Source organism: Erpetoichthys calabaricus, chromosome 8 (assembly GCF_900747795.2).
Source record: "Erpetoichthys calabaricus chromosome 8, fErpCal1.3, whole genome shotgun sequence".
Taxonomy (NCBI): domain Eukaryota; kingdom Metazoa; phylum Chordata; class Cladistia; order Polypteriformes; family Polypteridae; genus Erpetoichthys; species Erpetoichthys calabaricus.
Window position 1 is genome coordinate 126,189,065 of NC_041401.2, and position 19,516 is coordinate 126,208,580.

At 37.6% G+C, this 19,516-nt stretch overlaps 1 protein-coding gene across 5 annotated transcripts in view; it reads right to left on the reverse strand.

The window, feature by feature from the left end:
• The window catches only part of prdm16 (PR domain containing 16), a 445,445-nt gene that overhangs the window by 308,808 nt on the left and 117,121 nt on the right, over positions 1–19,516 (reverse strand). For all 5 annotated transcript variants that reach the window (XM_028807457.2, XM_051931284.1, XM_051931283.1 and 2 more), the window contains exon 2: positions 6,729–7,081. In XM_028807457.2, the coding sequence (XP_028663290.2) occupies positions 6,729–7,081 (353 nt within the window). The remainder of the gene's footprint in view (positions 1–6,728; positions 7,082–19,516) is intronic.

A 19,516-nucleotide genomic window follows, 5' to 3' on the forward strand; every position in this document is an offset into this window, starting at 1 on the left:
AATAGTATCCAAGTGTTTGGATGCCCCAGAGGATACTGTTGGTTCAATTATACAATGGTGGAAGCTAATCATACGATTCAAATGCTTCCTAGAAAAGGTTGCCTCTCAATATCTTCTGGGCAAACAACAAGCCTCGAGAAGAAAACCACAGAGAGGCCAACAATCTCTTTGAAAACAACAACAGAATTCAGCAGATGAAACTGGAGTAAAGGTGCATCAGTCTACTACATGAAGAGCTCTGTGTAACACTGGCCTGTTTAGGAGTGAGGAACAAAATACAATGTAACTCAAGAAGAGCTTTGTAAAAGTATCAAAGCATCACAGTGACCCAGTTGTGATGTGGGAAATGGTTTTGTGGTCAACTAAAACTAAAATAGAGCTTATGGCCAACCTTCAAAAAGTTCATATGTAAAACTGTCAACATGCCTCCAAAAACACCATAGCTATAGTGAAGTATGGTGGTGGTAACAATATGTTGTTGAGCTGCTTTAAATCATCCGGGAATGCAAATCTGGATTAAACAGAAGGAGAGTGGAAACAAATACAGGCAGTCACCGGGTTACGTACAAGATAGAGACTGTAGGTTTGTACTTAAGTTGAATTTGTATGTAAGTCGGAACAGGTACATTATTTTAATAAATGCTATTGTTGACCAACTGTAACCAAGTGCTCTGCCAATGAATGATGGAGTTTCACCTCTCTCTGACCTTTTAATTATTTCTACTTTATTTTCAATGGCAATGATTTTTCTCTTCTTCACTGTATCACTAGCACTTGCATCAGATTTGTGTTTCAGAGACATTCTTGAAGGGTGAAGACAAAAGGTTAAGATGAGCTCTTCTGCACAGCACTGTACACGTTATCACAGCAGGAAGGCACCCATCAACACGTCTGATATACTGACAAGAGACAACTTCCTGCTATGTGCGTAACAGTATAAGCAGGCTTGCTATTGAGAATAAATGGGGGCGGCATCACCAGCCCACCTCACAGTCACCTCCACTACAGTATGCTGCCTGCATTGTCCACCCACCGAGAACGAACACGGTGCGGCCAAAGGCGGGTAGTGAATCGCCCAACTCCAATTCAACAAGCAGCCATCTGCGGCACACTACAATGCTACCCCTGCCACCCCATTCAGCCACAACCGGGTCACCACTTGCAGCATTACCAGCCGTGTGTGCTGGGCGGGCAATGAAACGCCCCCCTCCGCTCCATTCAGCCTGCGTCCAGTCAGAAGCAGTAGCTGCGGTGGCGTAGTGGGCGGGCAGTGAACCATCGTCCTGCATACGAGCGATAGCTGTGGCACCAGTGACTATGGACCACGGGTCATCACTTGCTGCCGGGAGCTGCCCGATGGACACTACACTGTGCGAGCAGCGAAATTGCCCCCCTCCAGCCATCGCTTGCAGCATCCCCAGGCCGAAGATGATGGAGCGGCAGTTACTGAGGCGCATGTGTCGCAGCTGCGTCTTCATTCGTAAGTCGTAGGTCGGAATGTTCGTAACCTGGGGACTACCTGTACTGTAAACCTGATTTATTCTGCTAGAAAAATGAGGTTTGGACATATTATATTTTTTAGCCAGATAATGATCCTAAACACATGCCCAAAGTAACCTTATAGGGGAATGACAATCATACAAAGGACCAGTCAAAGCCCTAATTTCTATCTGATCAAGAATCTTTGGCACTGTCTGAAAGGTGCGGTGCACAAATGTCATTCTACCAACCTGAACAATTTGGAGCAAATCTGTCTGCACCATTCATCTAAAATCACTCCCTAATGGTGTAGAAAGTTGGAACATATTTACCCCAGAAAATTAAACCTGTTATTGATGAAAGTAAATTGCGGGGATTGAATACTTATGATGACGGTATATTTCTTTCTTTTTTAAGATTTTTATATTTATAAATTTATATTTCAACATTATGTTTTGTATTTGTCACACTAATAAACTGTAAAATTAAATCATGTGCTAAACTCATAAGCTGAAGTGTCTGAAAAAACTGAATTGAATTTAATAATTAATAATTCCTCTTCCAGCTATTAGACTAGCTTTGTTTCAATCGTATATTGGATTGTAAGTCTTTTAAATAAATAGTTTGCATAATAAATGTGTTTATTTTAATGGGCTACCATTCTTGCCTTGCACCTAATGCTGCTGGGATAGGCTCCAGCATCCATAATTGGAAGGATGGAAAAATACTGTACTTTCTATGCAAAAGGAATATTTACTAAAAGGTTGTATGAATATACAACCTAATGAGAAAACACGACTTTGCTGTTGATTGTGATAGATGGTCCACAAAAGAAAGATTAACTTAGCAACTAATTCTAAAGATAAAACATGTAGTGAATTATGTGTTCAGCCACGTTTAAAGGTGCCAAGCAGAATGTGCTGAAAGAAAGGGAGAATAGGTGAGCTATAGTTAGTCCCATATGTAGAATTTTAAAATAAACTGTTCCCACCTAGTCATCCAAAAAGTGACATTATCAGAATCCCGCAAATGCCAAAAAGGGATTCTGCTCTGTTGGGCCCTTGAGCAAGGCCCTTAACCTGCAATTGCTGAGCGCTTTGAGTAGTGAGAAAAGCGCTATATAAATACAAAGAATTATTATTATTAAGACTTGAAATAAATATTGATCAGTAGATAAGACATATCAGCTTTCTTTGTCAAGGTGGCTTCCTGTGATATGGAACCCCAATATCAGTCCTGAACAAGCAGGAAGCACCTCACCATTTTAAGAAGAGGGAACATCACACCAGAAAACCAGCTTCTGGCACAACAACTTGCTTAAATGCCCAACCCTACTTTTTAATCAAATGAGAATATTTAATTTGGAGTGCTCTGAGGCATGGCCTATCAAGAGAACTAAATGAATCACGCTTTCTAAATAAAGATGCCTTACTGATTGGAAATGTTTAAAGTAATGTTGATTATCTTTTCCGTCAGTCTTAAGTGTTAACGGACTTGACTTCATTAATCTTCTATATAAAAAGGAACACCACTGTTAATATTTAACCATCTTTTTTTAGAGGCCAGTCCCCTCTGAGGTTTACTAGTCAGTCAGTTGGTCTACAAATACAGAACAAAAAGATAATAAGTCTGTTTGTCTACTTGGCAAGTTTGCATACTCTGTAGCCATGAATACAGGAAGAGAAGCCTGAACTTGGCTTCTTTAGAATTTTTTGCTATACATGTCACAGATGGACATCACCATCCCTATGATAATATTTGGAACACCTCTCACACTGAAAAGACTTCCTTGTGATTTCTATCTGCTTTCTCCTGTTCTGAGTACAATATGCATTATATGAATTATAAACCCAAAAAACGAACTCATTTTAATTAATTTTCAAACCTTAAAAGGTGTAAAATGATACATGAATTGTGGTAGCAATCCTAAATAGAGCACTGTAGTTCTGAACTGGAATACAGATACAACTATTTTACATCAATTCTGTACATCAACAGCACAATTTGAACCAGTTCCATGATACTTTTCCCTCTAAAGTTACCAAGGTAGACCCATCCTTGTGTGTCATCTGCTTGTACACCAGATGAGTGTACACACTGACAATGTTCCTGAGTCCTAAGCACAGCAGCTTATTCACAACATTTATGACTAGACGTCTATCAGTTGACTATTTAACTATTTAGATGGGAAGTGGCCCTGGAGACCCATCATATTTTTTATTCTCTAGCACATATTTTTCTGTATCTAAATTCTGTACAGGTCCATGAGTAATGACTTGATTTATTCTAGATTTTCTAAAATTCAGCTTATTTAATAATATATGCAAACTTAACCAGCTTAATATTTATATTCTTATTAAGAGCGTTTTTTATATTTAAAAACTCCAAAAGAGACCCAGCACAGATCTGTACCTAATTCTGAAAAGATTTCATGCACCATCACCCTTTGCTTCCAGCATTTAGGCCAGTTTATTACCCATCTACACACTTTGTGCTGAGCTACCACCTCTTTTATATCTCTCATGTTGGATCTACCAAAAGCTTTATTAAAATCAAGATAAATAATCATTTTTGCACCTCCCTGATCACATGCTTCCATAGAATTCCAGCATACCTCCTCTGTCTACACCCGTGCTGACTGATCACTAGTAACTCTGCTCTTGCCACATGATGTTAGATCTCTCCTTAATACTTAGTTTGATTAATTTACTATGGATGAATGTTAAGCTTACTGGCCTGTGATATTTGGATCAAACAGACCAAATTTTTATACAGTTGCTATGTTCTAAACTGTAGGAATTCTCAAAATGTGCAATGTTCTTTTAAAACTATGTGCCAGTGGTTTATACAGTATAAATTGACTTCTTCACATGTGAAAACCTCTGAAAATTTAAACTTAGATTATCCGCTGTATATATTAGGTCATCCTTACTGTTCCTAATGTACTTTAACTCCTCACAGAACATCCCTTTCCTTTTTAAATACTGTAAGAATCTCTTTGGATCATCTTATGCCTTTTCACAACATTCCTCTCTGTCATTTAGCATTCCCTAATACCCTTTGTAAGTATTGCTCTGATACACTTGCAAGCTGTACAGTTTTCTCCAGAATCGGCTGTCTTGTACCCATTATGCAGATCTTTCTTTCTCTAACTGCTCTCTTTATATTCATTGCAGAGTTCTTTTTAACTTCTTACTGCTTCCAGATTTCTGGATGAACTTGGTCTGCATTAGTATTAAATGCTTTTTAAACCTGCTCTACTGCTCCCCACATATCTTGACACTATGTTACATCTTTTTTGCTGGTGCGTTCTTTATGTTTTTACTAAGCATAGAATGAGTTGTTCTTAAAATTAACAACAAGCTTGTATAGCTTACAGAAACAAAATACTCAGCAGATCCCATAGGTTATTTTCTGAGCATGGCACTAGAAATAAAGTTATATACTGTAGCTCTGAAGTCAGAAAAGCAACTTGACCAACTTGTATTAAAGAATATTTTGCGGCCAACAGTAATTATAGGTTTCAGGGCCTCTAGTACAAGGCTGAATGGTTAATGGGACTCCTTTCACTCCGGCAAAAGTCAGTGCATTATCCATCCAGATCATACCTCTTCTAACAGCGCATAATTCTTTCAAGTCCCTGAGCTGACATGAAGGTTATGATATGATCTTCTCCAAGCAGCCGGCAGGGGGTTAAAGAGGAGTCCTGATTGAAATAGGCTGCTGGGATGTGAATGTTATATTATGTTATGATAAAGGGAGTGTAATGGTTTTTAAATAGATGATTTGAGTTGTGTTACATTCATGGCAGAGCAGCTATAAGAGGGTGAATGGATGTGGCCTCCAGCTAAGCATCTGCTAGATTGAGCTGTCTGTCTCAGTGAAATGAATCTCGCTTAACACCTTCCGCTTGCTAGAGCCGTGGGGTAGGCAAAGACCCACTTCTACCTGAAAATTGCTCCTTGAAAATGACATGGAACAAAATAAACCATAGCCATGGGTAAGGGCTAGGAGTAGAATAGAGAAAGGCAAGATTTAGCAAACTTTTAAATGTTTATACTGCTTGTTGTTTAGATACATCATCAAAATCCATGTAGTGGTTTATAAACCGAATTCATCTTCCCAAAATATACTAGTAAAAATATGTTTTTCACACCATTCCAATCAAATTCATACTCAAAAAATAGCATGCAGTAAATGAAAAATGTAAAATTTCTGAATGCTCACAATAGTACACCACATTCATAGGCAAACAAAAAATAATAGCTATTTGCAAAAAAATAAAAAATAATTAATTTCAGTGTGTAGTAAATCATTGAATAATTATATTATTTGCACAAACTTAAACTAACACTGCACTCTACAACATTACCTACTTGAAAATTACAGTACACATAAATCTACAAAGCATTTTAAATTATTACAAACTTACAATCAGATAGAACTGGGTGGCATTCTAACAAACTTATGTAAAGGCAGACATTAAGAACATGTTTATTAGTAAAAACTAATAGGAAGGTCTGGTTATCTGTACATGAAGCAACAAAACCAGACTCATTTAATTTATTAATACCGAAGGCTCATTTTTCAGAACTGTTTTTGTTTGAGCTCAGCCACGGTTGGACAACATTTTCACAATTTTATCCTCTGGGGAAACAGTGAACCATGCTGACAAGCAGCTGACTGTGGCGTATATCTAAGGGCAACTGTTTTTAAAATTTCATTTAATCAGAAATTTTGAGAACAACAGCTGATAAGCCTTCTTTGCATGTCTTCACTTCAGTGACATGATTGGAATGGAAATTTTGCCTTTGCGACATTCTTTCCTGAGATTGTTAGATGTGTTGGCTACTTATGAGTATTATGTCTTAACTGTTGTACAAGAAAACATCATCTCAGTGAGGCTAATTGAACCTTAAGAACTGCAGGTAAAATAGGACTTGGGCAATATATCAGATAAATATTATGGAAAAACAAGACTGAGAGAAATGTCAGTGGTCTATTTGGGTGAAAAATGAGACCAGTATCATTTATTAATAATGTGTAGAAGCAGAAAGAAACTGGAAGAGCTGAATTTTGTAAAGGGGGAGGGGGTTATTGCAGAATTTGTGACAATGAGTCTAAAGGTCATGAGGAATAGCTGCAAATCCAAGAAGAATTACACGGTGTTTTTTTTTGTTTGAGATAACTAACTGTAAAATGCATTCATGTTTAAAACCAACAAGGTGTAACGATTCATTCTCACTTACCTCCCAATTAAAACCAGCTTCTTTCATCAAGCTACTCTGCATTCCAGTGTAAGGTCCAAATTTTTCTCCAATTCGAATTGGTTTTTTGGTCCATATCCCTAATCCAGCTCCAGGGATGGAGGACTCACGGAGCTCTAGGTCTGAGGGAATAGGAATGTCCTCGGGAATGTAGACAGGTGCCTCATATGGAGAAGCCTCCTTAGGTGTGAAATCCTCACTGTTGTGGAGGGGAGAGGGTGGTCCCACCGGTATTGGAGACATGATGCTATCTTCTGTTTCTTCCTCTGCACTTTCCCCAGCGTGCAGCTCAGGGTCCATCTCAAACATGTTGTTATCTACCGCCTCATTGTCACCTAATGGGGAGATTAGTGAGGAGCAGATTTTAGAAAAGTGATTAACATTGGACAATTTTACCACATTAGTGTAGCCAAATGGGAGCCAACATGGTGACCATATATTGGAATAAATACTTAAAATATGTTAATAAAAAAACAGAAATAAGTATATAAATATTTGGGACAGTTGATAACTAGATTTGAAGCCAAATATGAAAAACATATTTCAGAAATTGTGTGTGTTTGCACAGAGTAGCCATTGGGCTCCAGGTACCATGTGCGTGCAATGCTGTGCTTTACCATTTGCCCAAAAGACGAGATAAAGCTAACCATACTTTAACCTAAATGCTCTTTTACTCTGTAACTGCAGGACTTCCACTGTGAATTTTACAGTTTTTGAATAAAATCACCATGCCCTTTTGCAAATGCATGACCATAAAATCACTGCTGCAATAATCTGCAACTCCAGAAAAAAAAACAACATAGTGGTGCTTTACCTACTTTGGCACTGTTTACATCTAAGAATGACCTGGTACAAAGACAATCATCTGACTCCATTCTTTGGTGTATGAAAGTTCTATAAGAGTCACATAGCACTGAAAAAGCCAAATATAATATGTTAAGACCTTGCACAAACATGACTAAATAAATTTATCAACACATAGCTTTATCTATTTCAGTCTTTAGGAAATATTACGTCTACAAGAATCCTAATTTAAAGCAAAGCCACAACCTCCCTCCAACTCACTGAGTGGTGCAGATGGCTCTGGTGTCAGTAAACAGACGGCCTCAACGTAATTTGTAAATGCACCACTGCAGTTTGCTATCCAAACACAGGCTCTGCAATCAGAACTAACTAGGCCGCAATTACAGAAGGAGTGGTTCCAATCAGCAACGCAGCCGGCCGCCAACCCCTGCCAAGAACACAACTTTTTATGAGCAGAAAAATGTTTTCCTTCACATTGAAGCTCATTTACTTGTAAAGAGGGGGTGGACGTAATTTAAAAAAAAAAGTCCTTTACTGTCATAATTATTTGGAACATTACTGGTCAGTCAGGAATCGGAACCTACATGGCCTTGACTACAAATTAGCTTTGCCTCTGGGGCTTCAGAATAGATTTGCACAAGTAAATGATTGCGCAGTATAGCACATTCCTAATAATTATGGATGTTCTGCAACTGTGAAAGCAAAAAGAAAGTGAAATGCTATTGTCAGACCCAGCTAAGGTCACAGAGGGCAGATGAGGACCTACGTATGCCTTTAACACACAATATCATACAAGAAGAACACAAAAATATATACGGTAAGTATATATAATAATAATAATAATAAATAATATATTTTTGATAGAAACTGAAACCTTTCTTTATCAAAAGAAATGATGTACAAATATAGTCAATAAATTTCTTGTGTTTCAAATTAGATTATATTAGATTATTTATTTATAAAAGCACATTTAAAACAACAGAGGTTGCGCCAAAGTGCTGTAAAATAAAGCATTAAAATAAACACAATACAAACAACCATGCAAAAGCAGATTAATAAAATAACCAATTGTAACATCCACCACATTCCCATCATACACAATGAAAGACAGAAGAAAACAAGTAGGTCTTAAGCCGACTTTTAAAAACTTCGATCGAGGATGAAGACGTAATGTGTAGAGGCAAGTCATTCCAATGCCTAGGAGCAACAACTGAAAAAGCTCTGTCTCCCCTAGACTTCAGCCGAGATCTTGGCACTACAAGGAGCAGTCATCCAGATGACCTCAGTGCTCTTGGTGGCACATAGGGGTCACAGATATATTTTGGAGTGAGACCATGCAAGGCTTTAAAAACAAACAACAAGATTTTAAAATTAATGCGACACTTCACTGGTAGCCAGTGGAGAGAGGCTAAAATGGGGCAGATGTGAGCCCTTTTTCTTGACCCAATAAAAAATCTAGCTGCCACGTTCTGAACCACCTGAAGGCGTGACAGAGCAGATTTTGACAGACCCACATATAAGGAATTACAATAATCTAGTTGAGATGTAATAAAGGCATGAATGACTATTTCCAAGTCCTTCTGTGATAGAAAGGATTTTAGTTTAGAAATTTGCCTCAGTTGGTAAAAACTGGACATTACTACCATGGAGATTTGTTTTTCAAAACTTAGTGATGACTCAAAGATGACACCTAGGTTTCTGACATCATTATGAATCATTGCTGCCAAAGGTCCTAAGTGCATGCCGATTTCAAATGCAGATGTGGTAGGACCAAAAATAATGACTTCTGTTTTATTTTCTTTTAATTGCAAGAAATTTTGTGCCATCCAATATTTAATATCCTCAAAGCATTTCAACAGCTTTTTTACAGATGAAGTGATGTCAGAACTTTGAGGTACAGCTGAGTATCATCAGCATAACAATGATATGCGACATCATGTTTGTAAAAGATGGCCCTCAAGGGGAGCAGATAAAGGGAAAATAGAAGGGGAACCAGGAGAGAACTTTGAGGGACGCCTTGTGTGAGAGGAGCTGACTGTTGGCCTTAATACTTGAAATGACTGAGTTTATTATTCATATATGATTGCAAAGCTTCATTTTCAGCAGCCATTCATTCAGTGTATTATTGTTAAACTCCCCTAACTTATCCTTAATGAATTATGTAAAATACAAATTGGTTATTAGAGAAACCTTTGTATGGCTGAAAGCCGTTATTCTGTTCACTTGTGTTGCAAAGTACTGGTTCAAAAATGTCCAAAATGAAACAGCTTACTCAAGAAACACACCAATCAATTGTTTTTTAATTTGCTTTCTCGTGTATGAAATATAGGGAAAGTATTGTAATCGTCCAAAAATTTGGCCTCGAGATTTTGATGAATCTCGACACTTTAGACCTCCCTGAGTCTGAAAATACCATTTTTGGAATTATGTCTGTGTGTGTGTGCGTATGTGTGTCAGTGTGCATGTGTGTGTGTAAACACAATAACTTGAGTACACTTTCAGTCAGGTCAACCTAATTTTGCATACAAGTATTAGGTACAAAACATAGATTTCTATCAACTTTTGAGCTATTTCTGCTAGCCGGAAGTGGTACTTTTTTATTCATTCATGCAGCTGCAGAGTCCTATTTATTCAACTTTACTTTTATAATAATTGTTCAATATATTATCAATTTAATTTGATTTATTGTTGCTGGTTCTTTAATGTACATAATATAAAAATATAATTAATTTCTTGTGGTTTACTCCTCAAATATCCATCCCCATATCTGAGTATACGAGAAAGTGTAGATTTTTTTTTTACAGAATTAAGGTTACTGCGTGAGAATAAGAAACTGAAGATTTCATACAAAGGTGTCTAAAGCTGTCTTGAGAGAAGAGGAAGAACTGATTCTTACCAGGATAAAAGAAGAAGGGGAAGCACAAGGTGAATGTTGAAGTCCATGGATGCTAAAATAGGGGCCAAAACTCCCTTTCCATCACCTTTAACTGAGGAAACAGTCCCCCCAAACAGTTATAAAAGTCTGTAACTATTTACTGTGAATTTCTATAGAGCACAATTCATAGTGAAATAAGCTATTCATCAGGTCTTACAGAGCTTCACATTTTGATTACAATGGAAAGGTGAAATTAATATAGCAATTAATGCAATTTTAGGATCATTTGTGTTGCAACTTTTTTGTTATTTTGCTAATTCTTACTGTATCTACAATAATATAAAGCATCTCTAGAAAATCAGTGTGTACCGTCAGTTTATAGTAGCAACTAGTTTAAGGCATGCTTTTAATTGTAAAAGATTCAAGACCAGAAAGAAAGCAAGTCAGATTTTAATACTGGTACATATTATTCTTAGACTTCTTTGTGAAGAAACAATATCATTTAACCTATAAAAGGAGTAAATGTGTACACAAACTTAAAGTGCTGCCTTAATTGTTTTATCATTTTGAATTTCAAGGACTGTGACCTTATCTTTGTGGAGGATTATGTACGCTTTAATATTATTTAGCACTATGCTGTGTGTAGTTATGAGCTTCTGATAGGGTTAATCATGGAAAACTGGTCAATGAAGTAGTATGACTTCTGACAGATTTGATTAAACCAAACAGACTCTCGCCTGTAAACAGAGATACAGTGATAAATTTCTGGAGTTAAGAGTCGCAGAAATGGAAACTTTGTTGCTTGCATATATGCATCAAATAACTATTCAGAGCACTTAGACACTTTAGAGACTATATAGTCAATGCTTGAAAGGGCACCATGTTCTAGTTCTGTAGTCCTTATAGGAGACTTCAACACATATGCAAGGAATGAAAGAGATATCAGGAGGGGCATGATTGGGAAGAACAGCCTCAACTAGTGGAGTGAGTTATTATTAGATTTTGGTACTAGGTATAGATTGTCCAGTATAAACTCCAATTTGAACACAATAATACCTTATACCAGAGTACTTTGTGCCAGAGATCAATCACAAATTACGTACCTTCTTTCTAATTCACTGATTTGAGGCCAATTAAAAAGAGGTGCTAAGCTGTTAACTGATCACTATATGGTATTCACCTGTTTCAGATACATGGCACATCCACAGAATGGACCTGCAAGTACCAAAAGTCTTGTACAGATATGTTAGGAATGACTAATTTATAATTCTGTTCAGGATAAGTTCAGCTCTCACCTCCAGAAGAGATTTTCTCTCCATCTCGGGAGACATGGAGTGTGAATGCATCCTAGTCACCCTGTTCAACCTCAGTAGTGAAGGCAGATGCAAAGTGGTGTGACCATAAGGTGGTTGGTACCTGTCATGGAGGGGACCCTAGGACCTATTGGCAGACGCCAGAGCTAAGATAAATTAGCAAGTTGAAAGGAAGACATGAAGTAATTGCTGGCAGGACTTAATTTAGATTTGACTAAGTGGTACTAGCGTGCCAAAAAGCTTCCCGAAGCAAAAGCTTGTGGTGTGTGCAGTCTGGTGTGGCCATGGATAGAATGGGACCTTACCAGACTGTTCTCAGAAGAGGAGGTGAAACATTGGCTTTGACTTGAATTGTTAGTGAGAGGTGAAAAGAGTGTTTTGAAAAACAGCTAAACCTAAAGAGTATGTAATCATTTGATGAGGCAGTGCTAGAAATACAGGTCAATGCTGCATCCATCTCCATGACTGAGGCTGTTACAGTGACTAAAACGCACTGTAGTGCCAAGGTTGGTGGATTAAATCTGACTGTAAATGTTGAAAGTATTGGATATTGTGTGGGTGTTTTGGTTAGCACGTCCTTTTAATGTTGCATGGAAGAAAAGGAAAGTACTTTGGGACTTGCAAACTGGAGTAGTTCCCTATTTTAAAATAAAGGAGAAGTGTAAGTGGTCCAGTTACCAAGGATCACACTCATCTTTAGCAACCCTGGCAAAGATCATGCTAGGGAACTGAAAGAAAGTCTGATAGTCGAACTTCTAATCCAAGACGTGGACCAGTGGACCAACTGTTTATCCTTATACAAATATTTGATGAGTTATTGAAATCTACCAGTTCTGTCTGCATGTCCTTTGTAGGCCAAGAAAAACCTTAAAACCATATACCCATAGTACCTTGTGTAATGTACTTCAGTGGTATGGGGTTCTGGGGTATTTCTCATATGCAATTTATTCCTTGTATTTTTGTGAAGTTAGGGTTAAGACATTTACATTCACTGTGGGTACTGGCCATTGGGTGAGTCTTGTGTCCTCTCCTCTCTTGTTTATGATGTTCATGTGCAGGATATCAAGGTGAGTCAATCCTTTATTTGGGAATCTAATGGCTTCATCTCTACTTTTTGCAGGTGCTGAAGTACTTTCATCCTCATCAGACTATGATATTTGGCGCAATGGAACACTTTATAGCTAAGTGTGATGCAGCTGGGATGAGAATGAGTACATTCAAGTCTGAGGTTATCGTTCTCTCCTTAAAAGAATACTTTGTTCCCTACAGGAGTTGGGTGAACAGCAGTCCTAAGTGGGGAGTTTAAGTAACTCAGATTCTTCTTCGCAAGTGTGGGTGAGATTGACCAATGCATCTGTCCAGCATTTTTGAGGACATTGTACTTGACCATTTTGGTGAAGTGGGGACTATTCAGACAAAGATTTTGATTTACTGGTCAATTTACATGCACATCCTTACCTAGGGTCACAAGGTCTGGGTAGTGACTGAAACAATAAAATCACCAGTACAAGCAGCCGAAATGAAGATCTTCAACTCACCTTCTGTAATAGGGTGAGGGGCCCAATTGTACAGCAACACCTCAGAGAAGAACCAGTGCCTCTCCAGTAGAGTTGGTCTGGGCATATAGAAAAGATTTCCCCTGCACATATCCATTGGATTTATACCCATCACAGACCATTAAGAAAAGCCACAGTGTCTGACCTTGGACATACTGGAGGGGAATATATCTGTTGACTGGCCTGGAACAATCTCAGAGTAGGCGATGGATGAAGTTATTTGTGGGTGGCTTGGTTTGTCCAGCTCAGGTTATTGCCACTGTGACGCTTTGGATAAGCAGAGTGTAAGTGTAAATGATATTTTAGGTAGCAAAAGCAAAACTGCATGTATATGCCTTTTGCACTAAAGCATTAGTTAGCTGTCATTTCAAATATTATGTATGGCAATTGTAGTCTCATTTTGACAATGAACGTAATACTAAACTTAGTTTCCAGAATCAGATTGGGAAATGTATGGCTACCTGAATAGCAGGACAGATATTTTGAAATACTTTAAAAAACAATAAAGTTATAGCAAAAGCAGTGTTAAATAGAAAAGGACAAGTAATCTGTAATTAAAAGATGGTATTTGTACATTCAGAATGCGATGTCTGATGTGAAAAAAATACAAAAAGGTACAAGTTTTCCACAGTGTATGCAATGTGCCGACAGAAACAATAAAGAAAAAGAATCATTGAGGAGAATGTCTGAGGCCACAAAAAGGAATAAAAAAATAACATCCTTTAAGAAAGGTTCTATTTGGGATCTCTGAGACTTGGAGCTCTCTCCCCATGGGGCACCTAAATGACAGTGAGCTGTTTGCTTTCCAAAAAAGTAGAAAAGTTAGACTTTCCGCTTCTTTTATTTAAAAACATTTTTATGCAGCCTCTATTTTCCCTGATTACATCAGAAGGGCGATCATTAATTCGCACCTTGGGGGTCCCCCCTTCACTTTTCGCAGTGCACAATGAGATGGTTGTTCTGCTTTGTTATTGCAGTGAGCACTGCCAGGAATTCAGTACAGGAACTCTATGGCATTGGATTTGGCTGATAAATTACAAATCTGCTCCTAAAAATGCCTGCACCCGGAAGAGGCTGTGCTTCCCACCTGCAGTAAAAATGGCCCATAAAGTGGAGCTGCTTTAGCTGACAATCAAAAAACAGCACATGCTTGCTCCATAATCTATTCTTTTTTTTTTTTTTTTACCTTTTTGATGAAAATATTTACAATTTGTTTGGTACGTTTGCTTTATTTAAATGAGAAAGGCATGGAGAGAAAAGCATAATAAACAAAACATTAATAAAATTGACTGCACACCCAACTGGAAAACATTGAAAAACCTTAAACATAAACTTAAAAAATATTGAACACAAAAAATCAAATCCACACTGACTGTACAATATATGGAGTATGCATACATTTCGCTTATCTATGTGGGACTGTGCAAATGAATGTGGCCTCTGAAGGACTGGCATCCTAATCCTGGTTGTTTCCTGCCTTGTGTTTATTGCTGCTGAGATTGGCTGCAGCCCCTTCTCAAAAAATATGGACAGATGAAGCTTAGGCTCTTAAAAATACTGTACAGTTTAAAGAAAAGCTGAGATAAGTTAGAAAACTAATATTAGCAGTGACACTACTCAACCACCCAGTGGCGTTAGCTCACTCAAAAGCAAATAAAAGGCAATTTAGGTACAGGCTTCTTGCGATGTTCCTGTCTGCACTGGTGAGGAAACTGGCTGAGAAATTATACAGTATGAGACACCGCTCCCCCCAGCTCAGTGTGCCTCGGTGGTCAGCCTCTTCATTATCATTCTGCTCATGTTATCCCGAGGGCTTGCAAAGGCCTGGCACAGACATTTATTAACACTGCAGATTAATAGCACCAAGGAAAGACATTTTCACAAACATGATAAATATTAATAATAATCAATAGCAACTTACATTTGCTAAATTGAGCTACAAACATCACCCAAGGGAGAAGTGCAGGAGCTCTTATACTATCAGTGTAAATGCAGAAAAACAGCACAGATGTGTGGGTGGGGGGAGAAAAGAAACAACAAAAAATAAAATAGAAAAAGTGAAATGGAAGCAAAGTACAAAAAAGGAAGGAGAGGGGGAAAAGACCATAAAAGGGTAGAATGATGAACTTTTACAGAGAAAAAAAATATTACAAACATAAGATACAGAAAATGGTGGTAATTTCTTCTTTTATTCCTGCTTTCCTGTCAGCCGTACCTGATTACCCAACAAAAGGGGTCTTAGCCCAAAATATCACAGTAAAACAATTCAAACGCAAATGTATGAACCTTCCAGAAACTAGAAACACTGTTTCTGAAGAGTTCGGATAACAAGATGAAATTGCGATCAGAGAATAAGAGATGGAAAAGAACAGGACAGAAGGAAAGACTTCCTCTCAATTTTCAACCCCCTTTCCTTAATTCTGATTTGTATAACAGTTTAGGCAAATGAAAAATTATTTTAGAATGTAGTATATGGATTGGAGGCATCATAGATGGAAAATGGTTAGTGGTGTTTGGAATTCCCATTCCGTGTGTCCCTTTCATATCCGAGTTTCCTCTGAAAATGTGATTTCCTCCAATATCTCAAAAATACACATATTAGGTCATTGGTTGATTCTATATTTTTGTTAACTTGTATGGCCAAAGCTGGATCATCCCATTGAAGGATGCCTCCTGCTTCACGCCTATGCTGCCAGTATGGGTGTAAGCCCCTGGTTACCCTGTCCTAGAAAATGCAGGTTTGAAAAATAAACGAATGACTTAATCAATCAATATGTAGTTCAGTTCCAACAGCACTATGGATAACTGTTCAATTTGTAATCCATCACACAGGCTATTCAGGCAATATAAGACATTGCGGTGGCATACGTTTTCACTTCTTTGCCACTCAAGTTACCACATCGAAACAACCTTGAAATGACTGATACTGTTATTACGTCTTACAATTCAACCCTGTAATTTTCATCTTGGGACAGGGAAGTATGACTCTCTAGGCTTTCCAAAAACTGACATGAAAACTTGTGATCTGGTGTCAGCTGTGGGCTCAAACCTGTTCTTTCACATCTTGCTTGAATTACTGTTGGATATACTGTGTTGACATGTCAAAACTTTGTTGATGGGGAGCCCAAAAACCATGCAAGCACCTGCAACAAAAAGAATCTAACTAACTAAAGTGCTTAATATTTTTATGCTTTTTGCATTTCAAAATCCAAGTCATGTGTATAGTGAATTGCTGTGGCCTACCAATTTTTATTAAGACTTGCACTGTGTGTGAAAAAGCCTCTTTGTTTTGAAAGAAATGTAACTTGGCCTTTCTACACCAATCCCTCCACCCACTTGTTCACCCACCCCTACTTATCCCAACGTTTTCATTCTTTGGTCTGCTCAACACAATTCCCATTTAAATGCCAACTGCCAAAGCTCTTCAACAGAAACATGGATGGCAGCTTCTTCAAGTCTTATAAAGAAATGCTCCAGAACTCCTTTGCCTTTGCAAGGCTTTGCACAAAAGTGAAGCTTTCCTCATATCGTTATTTATACAGGATATTTTTTACTCTAAGACATTGCTTGCACTACCAGAAATTATATGCAATACTTCTGAAAAAATGACCAGGAGACAAAAGTAATACAAAATTACCAATTCTTAAGCAAATAATATTAAAACAAAGTTAATTATTTGCAGAAGGCTCCAAAGTGCAAGACAGATGCTGCCCTCTGTCTTTCATTATTGATTGTAAGTTGCTTACTTTTAAAGTAGCAGGATGGTAGTTACTTATTTAGATGGAGCTCATGAGTATTTAGGTTGGACTTCAAATACACGAAAGTCGTCAAAAGCCCAGTAAGCAGAAATGTAGGTCCTCCTAAAAAGCATGAGATACTGTACCTGTAAGGTGATGGACGTAGCTTCAAAAGCTGTGTTCTTCTCCATATGAATGGGAACCACACACAATTAAAGGGTGTTTAATTCTTATAAAGGATTAGACACACATGTCTCATTGTATCTCCTTATGTTTCCTTTATTTCATGAGTAAAAAAAGGAAACTAACTTTGAAATTAAGTAATCAGCCATGACAAAAGAACGAGAAAATGTGTATTTTTATTAAATAGCCTGGAATGTACCGAGAAACCAGGGTTGGCTCCCAGTTAGCATTTCTTTTACTTTCTAAAAGTGTATCACAATAAGTACATCAGAAATATTCACAAAATACCGTAGTCCATTTAGAGCAGCCAGAGCCTATCCCAGCAGTGAAAGTGCAAGGCAGGAACCAGTCCAGGGTGGGGTGCAGGCCCCATTCACACAACAATTTAATATCACCAATTTGTCTAAAACACACACACGCACACCTTTGGGGATGTGGAAGGAAACCCAGTACAGTGGATCCCTAAAGCAGCAGAATTTACCTCTTTGTTACTTTGCCATACCACAATCTGATGGTTTAGAACACGGGTGTCAAACTCCAGTCCTGGAGGGCCGCAGTGGCTGCAGGTTTTCATTCTAACCATCTTCTTCATTAGTGACCAGTTTTTGCTGCTAATTAACTTCTTTTGCCTTAGTTTTATTTAGCATGAATCAGGCCCCTTAGTTGTCTCTTTTTCTTTAATTAGCAGCCAAACAATAATGAGACACAAAACAAGCTGCCACATGACCAGCTGTGCCAATCACACAATTTCTGAAAATAAAGGGGATGGTCTTAGTAAGGTCGAACTCTCAGGTCACCAAAACATTTTGACGATGTTCTTAGAAAAAACAGAAAAATCAACAGTTTTGGAAATGTCTGCTGTGGCAGAATAAGAGCAGCAACTTGCCATGGAATTAAATAATGAGTTTAATTAACAGCAAGAGTCAGTTTCTCATTAAGAGATTGGTTGGAGTCAAATTGGTTGGAGTTTGAAATCTCAGGTTAGCTGGTCATCTGTTGGCTCGTTTCACATCTTGTTTCTGTTTGGCTGCCATTTAATAAAGAAAGGAATAAATTCAGAGGACTGAATCCTTAAAAACAGGGCTATTAAAATGAAAGGGAAAGAAGTTAATTAGCAGTGAAAACTGGTCACTGATTAGGAAAAGGGGTAGAATGAAAATCTGCAGCCACTGCAGCCCCCCAGGCCTGGAGTTTGACACCCCTGGTTTAGAAAATAAAGAAAAGAATACAGTGTTCCTCCAGACACACAATTTCCATAGATTTACAAATGAAAAACATTTTTAAAAGTTACTGTAAAATTTTTGAGGAGGAGGGAAAGAGTGATCTCATGTATGCTTTTTGATTACTGGCAGAGAATTGCCACTTGATGAACATTTTCAACAGTCAATATGCAAGTTCTCCTTTAAATTTAAAAGGTGGTCAAGTATATATTCTATAAGCATTATAAGAGGAGGAAACTTTACAACTGCAGGGGCTTAGAGGTCTGAGAAAAGTTCATGTTTATGTTGTCTTTTGTTAATGCAAAAGAAAGATCTCAATCAAAGAATTTTACTAACTGTAAAGCATCAGCTAGATTTTTTTATACATTAGTTTTTCAAGAACTGCAGTCCATTTCAAGAATATAAGAAGGGTGTGCCTTTGAACTTATTTTAATCTACCAGGAAAAAGAAGAATATTCCACCATAAGGAAAAAGAATAATTTCAGGTGCTGCCGGGAGATATTCAGATAATAAGAATGGCTATGTTTTTTAGGGTTTGTGCATTTAGTTACTTGTCAGTTACTCATTTTTTTATTTCTTGTATATATTGGAGAAAAAGGAACAATAATATTTTTACCAAAATAGAGTTTCCCACATGTTATCATTCCAGGAACTTGTACTGCTTTCATGACAGTAAACTTACCATTACTGTACATTTCGAGTCACTAAATGACAGGCATTTGAAAACCAGTGTGCTTATAACTGTTTTTCAGGATGGTGTATTAAAAATTTACTTGATTTAAGTGGTGGAGTCACTGCATCAAATACTGCAGTGACGGTTTCATTCAAGTCTTGACACTTTGGTTTTGATACATTCCTTTATGTGTAAAGTTCACACCTAAAAAGAGAAGATGCTCATTCCAACATATATAAGCCTGTTTATTGAGTGTTAGCTATTAAAATTGTGTCTCTTTGTATAAACTTGCAATGAAATTCTGAGGCATTTCACTTTTTTTTTTTACTTTTCCTTGCTGTTCAGCATTCTTTTTATGATGATTTTCAGGTCAATATCATCTTTGCCAAACTTAGACCCCTCAGATAAG